A 12049-nucleotide genomic window follows, 5' to 3' on the forward strand; every position below is an offset into this window, starting at 1 on the left:
ATGAGTCAAGCTATGTGTCCACAAGTTTTGACTTCTATGTCCTTGTTTAACATATACATAATCATTTATATTTTTTTTTTGTTATTGAATTGATAATCATGATTAGGGTCCAATGGGCCAAATTTTTTAATTAGAAAACGTTGAATTATCAAAAAAGTTTGTGATAGTGGGAAACAGAATAAATGTTGCAACTCTCGTATCCTTCCCCGTAGGAGAGTATCAAAAAAAAAGTAGAAAAGGTTGAATTATCAAAAAAGTTTGTGATAGTGGGAAACAGAATACATGTTGCAACTCTCCCATATCCTTTCCCCGTAGGAGAGTAAAAAGAGGAAAACCCTAGACTGTGAGAGGAAAAAGGAAAATAACAAGAAAAAGGGAAACTCAATTACGATCATTTCTCTGATCTCCGGGTCAATCTTGTTGATTGAGACACAAGCTATCTATTGATTGAGGCTCAAGCTATCAGTAAAGCCCTAACCTTAATTGTTTGATCCGTCTCTTCTTCTTCTTTTTGGTAATTTGCTGACTTTTGTTTCTTGTCTTTTTTTTTTTTTTGTTTTTTTCAAAGAAATCAATGGAGGGAGATCAACAGAGACCATACTCTGTTCTAACCAGAAATGAAGTTAAAGAGAAAATGAATAAACAGATCGACGACATCTCAGGAGTCTTCTACGTTTCAAAAAACGATGCCACCGTTCTCTTCATGTATCTCCGATGGGACACGCTTAGGGTCTCCGAGCGTTTGGGTGAAGACAAGGACAAGCTATTGTCGGAATCAGGTTTGAGTTCACTCGTAACTGATTTGTCTGATTCATCCTGGGTGATTTGCAATAATAAGACTAGTGATGATCATGTGAATGATGGTTTAATCTCAACGCCGTGTTGCTCTCACAAGTTCTGCACAACCTGTTGGAGAGAGTACCTCGACTCTCTGGAGAAGAACCAAACCGTAATCTCATGTCCCGACCAAAGCTGTCGAGCTTCTGTTGGACCGGACACGATCGAGAAGCTAACGGGAAAGGATAAAGACTTCTACGAGAGTTATATCTTTAGATCTTACATCGAGGAAAACAAAGGGTTGATGATCAAGCAGTGTCCTGCACCGGATTGCAACTACGTCATCGAGTTTCATCAAGCCAATGATGTGGAAGAGTACGGTTTAAACGTGGTGTGTCTCTGTGGTCACACCTTCTGCTGGAGATGCGGCTTCGAGTCACACAGACCTGTGACGTGCAACAACGTCTCTGATTGGTTATCCACAGAAGTGGAAGTTTCGGTTGTGGATCGCTGGGAGGAGCGTAAGGCTGCAATGGAGGGAGCTCAAGACGATCTACAAGACTTCGAAGACTACATCATCAAGAACCCAGATAGTTTAAAAGAGCAAGACGTTAGGATTGTGAGAGAAGGTCTTATGCTTCTTATTCAATGCAGGCAAGTTCTTAAATGGAGCTGCGTCTACGAGTACTTCCACACGGAGCATGAGACATCGAAGAAGGAATATCTCCAGTTCTTGCAAGACATTGCGACGACGACGCTACAAAGCTACTTAAAGACTTTGCTAGCGGAAACGGAAACAGCCTTTTATGCAGCAGATGCGTTAGTGCTTTGTAAGTTTAGGCATAACTTGACTACTGCGACGAGCAATGTTGGTAACTTTTTTTATCATTTCATCAAGACTTTGCAAGACGGTATAGTGGATGTGAAGGTGAAGTCTTACGACAATGTCGCTGGTCCTTACTGGCTTTGCGATCGATGTACCTATGGAAACAGTTGGCTTGATATGAAGTGTAAGATGTGCTGTGAGGCTACTACATCTAAGCTAGATGATTTATCTCGTAAATGGGTTTCTAAGCAATCATACAAGCACTAATGCACCGGATCCCGTCAGAACTCCGCAGTTAAGCCAAGAGTAGTACTATGCTTGAGTTTGTGTCACAAAAAAAAAGGGACAAACATGAAATTTGCAACGTTTAAGGTTGTTTTTTGCTTCTTGTATACCTTTATAAGACTAGTTTTCATCATGTTGTTGATCCTTATTACATAAATAATTTGTTTTTTCTGACTTAACCCTCTCTCTTTTGGGAAGCTTGACAACACCTTGACGCTTAGGGGTTTGCAACTTTTTCTTTTTGTTCTTTGAGTGTCTTCTATGATGTCTCATGAATCCTTTTACCAGCGCATGAAACTGTCCACCTTTGTTGTTATGTGTAGTTAGACCTTTGGATTCTGACTTCATCCACCTTTCGGGCAATTTCTCTTTGTCTTTGTGGAGATGTTTCTTCACTAAATGCCTCCAAGCTGATGGCTTGCGGCCTTGCTCTTCTTCCTTGTTGTGATGCTCGTGGTGGTGGTAGTGGTGATGGTGAAACACTTTACCTAGCTTGTCCTTGAATCTTTTAAGCCGCCCTGTTGTTGCTTTTTTCCTCTGTTTTGCAGGACCCCTTGATCTGTTATGTGGAGGAGAATCACTGACTTGAGGGTTCTCACCATCACCTTCACTCTCTGATGGATATGATGAGTCTGTCCCGGTGACGCTCTCAGCATGAGTTTCCCAGCTTGAGCCAGAGGTTGATACTGTTTCCCCAGAGGCTTCTTCTGATTCTTGATCTGTTGAGTAAACTTGTTCTTCACTTTCTGAGCTTGTTCCAGTCTCGGTTCCTTGATCCAACAACAAAGTTGGTTTCATACTCGCCATCTTCTGTGACGTTCTGCTAGGCTTCTCGAAACCAACGGACCTCAGAGGACGTGGCGGTAATGGTGGTCTTGACGTGGCAAGAACAATCTGATCATCATGAGAAGAGTGTGACTGAAGAGCCAAATCTGGATCATAACGGCTTCGAACTGTTGCATTATTAGTCACACTTCTCAGGCTAGGTGCTACGCTTGATGTTCTTGTAGTATGCCTCATTTGCCTACTCCTTAAATAGCTTTGTCTTGGTTCCATCAACGCTTTCTCGCTTGACCTATGAAAAGGCATTACAGAAGATGAGTAACCTTCTTCTTCCATTGGAGTTATTACACTAGGAGACTTGCATGACCTTGTTCTATCACCACGACTAGAACAAAACTGATAAGCAGAAAGCTGCGTTTCGATTCGTTCGATTGAATCAACGACTTCATGTGTTAAAGCAGCCTTACTAGGCAACTTGACGATACCCCTTGAGATTGAGTTTGCTTTAGTAGTAGCAATCTGTGTAGAAACCCTCTCTGGCAAACCTAACTGTGCTTGTGCAAGTACCTGTAACCAAACCCAAGATTCAGAAGCAGGAATACGATGTAACATGGGGGGGTAATAACAGAGCCGAACCTTGTGTTGTCTAGCCAAAAGTTCCTCGGTCGCAGAATCGAGCAACCGTTTTAGTAGAAACTGTGAATTCTCATCTAACTGCGATTTTTCAGAGTTACTAATGTCAGGTTAATAAATGACAGAAATTATAAGATGAGAATCGCAAGAGATATTAATTAAACTCACCAAAAATGTTTGGGGTACATATTCCTTGTTTGCATTTGATTGGAGAAGAAGAAGATTGTATAATCTTCTCAGTGACTGAAGATCGCATTCAACGTTAAGAGGCTCCATCAAACAAAATAATTATTCAGAACAGAAGAAAGAACGAAGAAGATAGAAAGAAAAATAACAAAATAACCGTTTGCAAATAACAAAAAAAAAAACTTTATTTAAATTTTAAACCGACGAGCGAAGGCAATGTTTCTTCGTGTCGTTTTATTTAAAAAGAAACAGACTCATTTGTAATTTTTTTTTTGAATGAATGTAAAATTTATTCAATCAAAACATATTTACATCAAGTGCTTCTGTTTTTACCACACAAAACAATAATCAAAATTTTGATCTAATAATGAAAAGAACCCGCCATCTCATCTTCATTGCATTTTTGTACCAAACCAAACACTTAATCATTCCTTAAGGTATCTTTTACATGTTCCCTTCGCTGACAATAGTTTCAAACGAATTAATTTGTCTACAAGCTTGGCTAGTAACTTTTCATCCTTCGGCTCTTTCCCATGTCTAGGAGCGTTACGCTCTCTCCATATGGTATGAGCCACTATTTAAAATATATAGCGGAGCGGAAATACTTCAGTTGAACTACATCTCGGATTAGATATGATTGATATCAGCTCCCCCCAATCTGTTGTGAAATCTCCTTTTAATATACCACCAACCATTTCTTTCCAGATTTCTCCAGAGTATTGACATCCAAAAAATAGGTGTTGACATGTCTCTTGTGCTTCCTTACACAGCACACAAGTCACATCTATTGTATTGTTCCATTGATGCATTCTGTCACAAGTTTGAAGTCTATTTTTCATTGCAACCCATACCAGAAAGGAATACTTCGGTGTAGAGTGAGGAAACCACACTCCTTTGCTCCAGTAACATTCAAGCTGAGATTGACGCATATGCAACCAAGTTTTCTTTGTAGAAAATTGCTTAGCATATTTGTCCTCAACTTGCTTCCAAAGTGTGATGTCTTCTTCTTGACTTCTCCGAGTTTTTATAGCTTCTATCTCATTTTCTACGTCATTTAAAAAATGTACTATGTGTCTTCTTCTTCTATGCCGAGCGAGCACATCAGATACCAGAGCATTATCAAGGATTCTGAGATCCATTGTCCCTCTTTCTCTAAGACACACCTTCAGGCATCCCATGCGAGACCATGAATCATGCCAAAAAGACGTATTTTCACCGTTATTAACTTCCATCTTGTGATAAGAATAAGCAAGCTCCCTTAGTTTTAGAAGCTTCTTACATGCCCATGAACCTGCTACAGAGTGACTTTTTATTTTCTTAGTCTTCTTCTTTTAATCATTTTGCTTTCTTTTAGCATTGATTAAATTGAAGTGAAGGTTATAAATTTGATGGATAATAACTAGAAAAATTCTTCACAATTTTTTTCTTATTTATAAACGAACAGAGTTTCACTCGACGAAACATGACTTTGATGAACACTGAATATGGAAGAGTGGAAACATTTTCTTTCATACTTCTCTTTTGTTTTTTATTTTTATTTTCAAAATTTCGAGCTTTGATTTTAATTCTAGATTTGATTATTTCATTTGAAGGTATAAGCGTTTTTATTTTTTTGTTCTTTTATTTGAAAATATAATATATTTTTAATAAATGACTGCGATGACAATATGACTCTAAAATTTATATAATATGATCCCAAACTAAATAATTATGTTTTGGTATAAAACCGAATAAACCGAAAACCAGCGGTATATAAACCGAACCGAACCGAAGTAAAAATGGATTTAGAATGGTAGTTATATTTTATTAAGCGAAATACCGAAAAACTTAAAAAACCGAACCGAAACCGAACCGATATCCGGATTGAACATCCCTAAGGAACCTTTTCTTATCAAGTAAAACTGGACCCATTTTACCCACAAAGGAGATCGAACAGAAGATAATCGCCAGATGATTTTCAGACCAAACACTGTACTGATTTCTTTGGGTGGTCTCAGCCCCAATCCACCTTCCTCTTTACGTAGACAAATATCTTTCCAGCTCACTTTTGCCTTGCTTGTTTTAAGATCAGGTCCAAACCAAACAAATGCAGAACACAAGCTTTCTATCTCCTTCAAGCAGCTACTTGGTAATCTAAAAGCCGATAGTCAAAACTTAGATAGACTTGTAATGACTGAGCTGATAAGTTGCAGTCTACCTGCGTGTGATAGGAACCTCCCTGTCCACGATTTCATTCTTCTTCTTATCTTCTCTACTAACGGTAGCTAATCATTGACAGACAACCTTCTTGTGAGCAGGGGAAGCCCAAGATACCTCACTGGTAACTGGCCATAAGCAAACGGAAATCTGCTCAAAATTTCCTTCTCTTGCGAAATTGGAATTCATGCAGTGTATAATGTTGATTTCTCCACTTATCTTAAGCGCTAACATAGCTGCAAATCCTCGAATATTTTAAGAACTCCCTCAACAGATCTTTTTTCTCCATTAGCAAATACCAGCATATCATACGCAAAGCACAGATGTGTGAGCAGTATATTTTGGCATCTTGGATGATATCATATCTCCTTCCTTGCTGCTTCTTTATCAATCATATGGGATAAGACGTTCATACAGATCACAAAGAGGTATGGTGATAACGCACAACCCAGCCTTAACCCTCTCTTACTTTGAAAAGAATCCTGCAAGTTCATCATTTACTTGAACATAAAATGATGGAGTGCAGACACAAAGTTCAATCCATCTTATAAACTGATCATGCATATTCAAAGCTCGAAGAGTGTCAAACAAAAATGGCCAATAAACAGAGTCGAAGGCTTTAGCTATTTCTATTTTCATAGCACATCTTGGAGAGACATCTTCTTTGTGATAGTCCTTTACAATTTCAGTAGCTACAAGTAAATTCTCTACTAAGAGCCTGTCCTTCACAAATGCAGATTGATTATAGGTTATACACTGAGGGAGCGTACCTTTTAGTCGATTTGCAATGATCTTGAATATCACCTTGTAAAGTACATTGCAACATGAGATTGACCTATAGTCCTTCATCTCAGTTGCATTGTCTTTTTTCGGGATAAGAGCAAGAATAGTCGTGTTTAAGCCCTTTGATAGAAATCATTTACTAAAAAAAGATTGCACTACAGTTGTGAGATCCCGTCCAATAATACTCCAAAAGGCTTTAGAAAATTCTGTTGTATACTCGTCTGGCCCTGGCGATTTGTTGCTAGGCATCTGAAACAAAACCTTTCTTATTTCTTCATTAGTGATCGGTTTTATCAGTTGGTTCCTTTCCACTTCAGAGCATCGAAAACTGAATATCTGTTGTATCTCTTCTACACTTCCCCTCCGGATATCATATGGCTCACGAGATAAAAACTCATTGAAAAATCTTTCAGCTTCTTTTTTAATCCCTTCCTGCGTTATAACTACTTCTCCAGATGGGTATTTGATCTCCCGAATCGCATTCTTTGTTTCCCTTATCTTTGCCGCATTGTGAAAAGCCTTATTGTTATGATCTCCTAGCTGTAACCAATGCATCTTAGATCTCTGTTTCAGAATTTTCTCCTCAATATTTGATATTCTATTCCATCTTTCTGCTGCACTCACTTCTCCTTTATATTCTCCTGTGAAGGATTATTTAAAAGCCTCTCATGTTTCTCACATAAATCATGATAAGCTTCTTTAACTTCATTGATAGCTTCCCCGGTTTCTTTTTACTCAACTGTCTTGTTAGAGGTTTCAGAGTTTTTAGAGATTTTGAGAAGCGAAAGAGAGCTGATGTCGGCTCAAACAATGGTGGAGTATCCTTCCAATAATCTTCAATTAACTTGAGAAACTCAGGCATGTCAACCACTGCATTAGTGAATTTGAACGGCTTACGCTTTCCTACTGCTTCAGCGTCTATATGAAATCTTTCTCTTAGGTGATCAAAACATCCTCCAACCTCAAAAACCCATACGCCTGAGTACGTTGATGAAGCCAGGTTTCATTTATGAGAAATCGATCTAGCTTCTTACATGTAAGTCATTCCTCTCGCTTATTACACCGAGTGAATTTTGGACCCTGACAGCCTAATCAGTTAATCACCGCATTATTCATCATTCCATTGTTTCATCTTCTCATCTCCCATGACTCTGACAATTGCAGAAACTGTTAATAACTCCGACCTTATAGGACATTTTTCCTTAACAAACGATTTAAATTGCAAAAATGTTTACTAACTTTTTGAAATTCTAATTCACGCTACTATACAAAAATCAACAATATACACATCACATCACATCTTCTCTCTCTCTGTAAGATTTGTTTCATAGAAAACAGTCAATCAATCACAACAGTCTCCAACAACGGGGAAAAGAGAGGAAGTTATTTTTCATTTTCATGTTACGTGTAATAACATTTCAACTTGACGAGACTTTTTGTAGTATGGCGGAAAGCCATATGGTGGTTTCCACATCATTCACGTACAAAGCTTTCTTTTGTTCTTTGTAATCTTCTCTTTTTCCTCTACCCTTTTCACCTTTGTTGAATTATTAATATATATATATATATATAAATAACTTTTCCAAGTGACTATAAATTTTGACCAACACACAAAAAACGTACATGCAGTGAACTGATATATATGTCAATTATAAAGTTTAGTTGAAAGGTTGTAACAAATATTGTTTTTTTTTTTTGAACATTTGTAACAAATATTGTTGCAACTCATAGATGTGAAAAAAGAGAAAATGGCCAATTTATATGTTTCATGCTGCCTCAATAGATTGTTGTTTCATGATAACTTAACTTTTTCCCCAAAGTTGGTATGAATGGAATATATATGACTAGACGTGTACGTTTTAAAAACGGAAAAGTGAAATATCTTTCAAGGTGTATAAAAAACACAAGGGATTTGCATTCATAGATCCAGATTTCTTTGGTTACTTCTTTGTTCCTAGTAAAAAGGAACGGCTAACAAATAACAATCCGCAAATAAAGGCTCGAAACACTTCAAGGGGAACAATATTGAAACATAGAAGAAAAAGATGGTTAACATTTTAAGAGAACATTGATAATTCTAGCTGTTTGATGAGTTTGTCAATGGCTATATAATAACTAACACTGCAGCATGAATCATAAAATGAACCTCGATGGAACAATAAGCTTTAGAAACTTAAGTATGAATGACAACATTTTCTCAACCATGAATCAACTACCGTGATGAGATCATTGAGATGTGACGTTAAAAGTAATAGTTTGAGGAAATTGCGATGAATAGGTTGAGGGGGATGAAGCCTGGTCCGAGAATCATATAGAGTTTTGTATTTCGTTAAATATCGACTCTTCATGACCTCGAGCCAGACAACATTCCTCTAAACCCTAAATCGCTTTAGAAGAAGAAGAAGAAGAAGATAAAGAAGACAAGAAGGTGATAATCTTTACGAAAGAAGAAGGAAGGAAGCATGTGACAGGGTAAGAGACCCTCGTAGTTTCTTCTATTTATAGAGAGGACAAAAGATCTAAGCCCTAGATTATTCTTTTGTATTTTCTTACATGGACTTAGTAATTTCGGTTTAATAGTTTGATTAATTTGGTTATTGTCTCTATATGGTGCGTATAGGGTTACCTGAAATAGAATGTTACAGTGAAATCCAGAGCGGTAAAATCCGACGTACTCCAAGTAAGTACATTCAATTTCAAACCCTTTTCATGATACAAGTCAATTTCTTCTGAAAAATACCCAGTTTAATTGTCTCTTATACATATTTAATAACCGTCATTTCCGAGGCCAACAGAAATCTTCCTTCTAATTTAAAATCCCTGTCAAGTCCCCAAAACGACATCTGCACATATTTTACATATAGATATGTATATATATCAAGGGTTTTGTGCTTGTAATTAGTTATAAACATTAATTATATGGAAAAAAAATAATCGCATTGTTTAACAATCTTGTTGTTTATAGACTGAATATTTACTTCCATTGCAAAAGTTACATTCCATAGATATGAATCATATGATCATATGATCATATTGATTCTTTTTTAACCTCAACTTTATAGACATACATATATATAAGGGAATTTATGTATATGTCTTCCTTATTATTACCTCCACCTCAACTTATAAGTTAAAGTAATTGTATGCTTTTACATTTTGTTGTGCGATGAAGTCTAAAATATACCATCGATTGTTATCTACCAAAACATATATAATTGCATGCTTTTACATTTCTGAGGTGGTTTTAACAATTTATATAAAAAAGGTAAACCTTTTCCGGAGACAGAACGAAAAGAATGTAAACAGTTCCGGTGGTCATGCGCTGTGTTTATTTGAGTTAGCATCAGATTCGAATTCAGATCTCTTAAAATCCACAGAACGCCTTGTGCCACCTGACGACATAGGTGTGGTTAACAATTTATATAATATGATAAATGAGTTTGCGATGATGTAGGTTGTTACTAGCGATCAAAAACATTTTAACCAATATGTCAATCTATATATATTATCAAAAGCAAGATGATTTTTAATCCCATTTTTCATATGATTCTACCTGTTTACAATATCCAGCCGGGATCACGCGGGTTTAGAATCTTTAGATATATTATTAGGTGCCATGCAATAAAACGCAACGCTCATATTTTGTTAGCTACATGGGGTGATGCAACAACGTACATTCAAATTAATTGCTATGAAAACGACAAAACATTGGTTAATTTTGTCTTCACATCGGTTCGTGCCAAATTTCCCTCTTGTAGATCATATTTCATTTTGAGTAATTAACTTTCTTTTAAAGTAACATACGTATGATTGTATTTGTTTGACTTATTTATGCATTAATGCATTATCATTCTTTTCAGTCAAGAAGATTTGTATTGTCTCTCTTTTTTCTTGAACACCTGACTTGTATAGTCTCTAAAAGAGAATGCATTTACGTTTTTCAAAAAGCTACTCTGACGGGATACTTAGAGAAAGTTTATGGTAGATTTATAGTATAATTACAGTATTGATTTCAAATCATATACTCCATATTGAAAAGTGATCTGGTGGCTTATATGTGTACTTTAATAATATTTAAGTTTATGGTAGATTTATAGTATAATTACAGTATTGATTTCAAATCATATACTCCATATTGAAAAGTGATCTTGTGGCTAATATGTGTACTTTAATAATATTTAAGTATTTTGCTTGTTTTGGTCAACAGCATTTAATTTATAGTTTAATCAATTTTTTGTTTGAACATGATAATTTTCATTTTTACTGGGTTGGATTCTTGAGTTTGGTTTATTTAGGGCTCGTCTGAGAGACTCAGGCGAAATACTCGAACCACACGTCACAGATAGAAAAGGAAAAGAAGATCTGAATCGTCCATTCCAGAATGAATCGTAGGGTAGAGAGCAAAGTTACCTAGGAACCGGACATGTCGGTGTCAGCGGAAACCAAGCACCAATAACCGAGAAAAACAGCCCGGTTTACGAGGACGACTCTTTTTCACTGACTGCTTACGTCTGTCTCGGGTCCCATTTATTGCCCATCTTTCTCATTTAACGCACACAAAGTACAACACAAAATTAATCCCTTTTTATTTTGATTAAATTATTAATTCTTGGTAATGTGTAGATTTTCTTTTGAATTGATTACTTAATGGATCACATTATGTCTTTCTCTTACACTAAAAGACACATAGCACATGTGAGGCACTTTCCCTTGCCCAAAGATAAAAAATTGACTAATATACCCTTACCAAAGGCAGCTTGATATTTTGCTTCCCAAAAGGAAACCAGTTTGGTCTATGGAGCTCGGTTTAGGTTAAGGTTTATTGATTGAAGTCACTTAATTTAGACCGTCAGATCTGGATCTTGTGTTTCTAATCAAAGGCCAAAATTAAAACTTAAGAAGTAAGACAGCTATGATAAAGGACGTAAATTTGTTGTGTTGGGTGTGGAGGAAGCCACTCTCGTTGTTTCTGTCTTTATTGGAGCTGTTCTTGGCAAACATTGAAGGTGTCGATTTGTTCTTGTTTTGGGTTTGACATTAATCGATCCAAGTCATTCACTTTAACGCTTGATATTTGTGTTTCAGGTTGGTGCGATGGAGGATCAGTGCATGGTCATGTGCGGCGAGTGGGTTTGTGATAATGGAGGGAAGTGGGATTTTGTGCTTGACAAGCGTCAGATGGCGCGGCTGGTTCCTTTGTACGAAGGAATGAGCTTGTTTGAGCTTCAACGCAACGTCTTGCGTGAGTTTTGCGTGGAGGAGGGTTTGTTTGTGGCTGCGCTTAGCTACTGGCCGCCGTCGAACTTGGAGCTAGACACCGGGATAAAGACCCCGCCGGTATTACTGACAAATGATGGAGGTATAAGATACTTTCTGCAGCATTTGAGAGTGAAAGGAGCTATGAATCTGTTCGTGAAATTTGAGAGGACCAGCTCCGACGATTTCGTTGATGATTCCGGAATGGGTTTTGTAACGCCGTTGACATGTAAACCGAAGGGAACTTCCAAGTTGAGTTATTGCGCATCCAAAAAAAACACACCTTTTGTTTGGTCGGCGACTTCAAAGTGGAGTTCTTGCTCG

The 12049-nt window shown here is 37.1% G+C and overlaps 2 protein-coding genes across 2 annotated transcripts; one reads left to right on the forward strand and one right to left on the reverse strand.

The window, feature by feature from the left end:
• The first annotated feature begins 138 nt into the window (after positions 1–138).
• On the forward strand, positions 139–2067 carry LOC106443758 (probable E3 ubiquitin-protein ligase ARI15). Its single transcript, XM_013885313.3, has 2 exons — positions 139–465; positions 569–2067. Exon 2 carries the CDS (start codon positions 575–577, stop codon positions 1868–1870), a length of 1296 nt encoding a protein of 431 aa, XP_013740767.1. The 5' UTR covers positions 139–465; positions 569–574; the 3' UTR covers positions 1871–2067.
• Positions 1295–10146, reverse strand: LOC106441990 (protein KOKOPELLI-like). Its single transcript, XM_048750704.1, has one exon. The coding sequence runs from the start codon at positions 3281–3283 to the stop codon at positions 2009–2011; it is 1275 nt and encodes a 424-aa protein (XP_048606661.1). The 5' UTR covers positions 3284–10146; the 3' UTR covers positions 1295–2008.
• Between the last annotated feature and the right edge of the window lie 1903 nt (positions 10147–12049).

This window comes from Brassica napus, chromosome C3, assembly GCF_020379485.1.
Source record: "Brassica napus cultivar Da-Ae chromosome C3, Da-Ae, whole genome shotgun sequence".
NCBI lineage: Eukaryota > Viridiplantae > Streptophyta > Magnoliopsida > Brassicales > Brassicaceae > Brassica > Brassica napus.

What these genes read in the sequence shown, in the direction of transcription:
- LOC106443758 (XM_013885313.3), top strand. Translation starts at nt 575, where the DNA reads ATGGAGGGAGATCAACAGAGACCATACTCTGTTCTAACCAGAAATGAA.
- LOC106441990 (XM_048750704.1), bottom strand. Translation starts at nt 3,283, where the DNA reads ATGTTACATCGTATTCCTGCTTCTGAATCTTGGGTTTGGTTACAGGTA.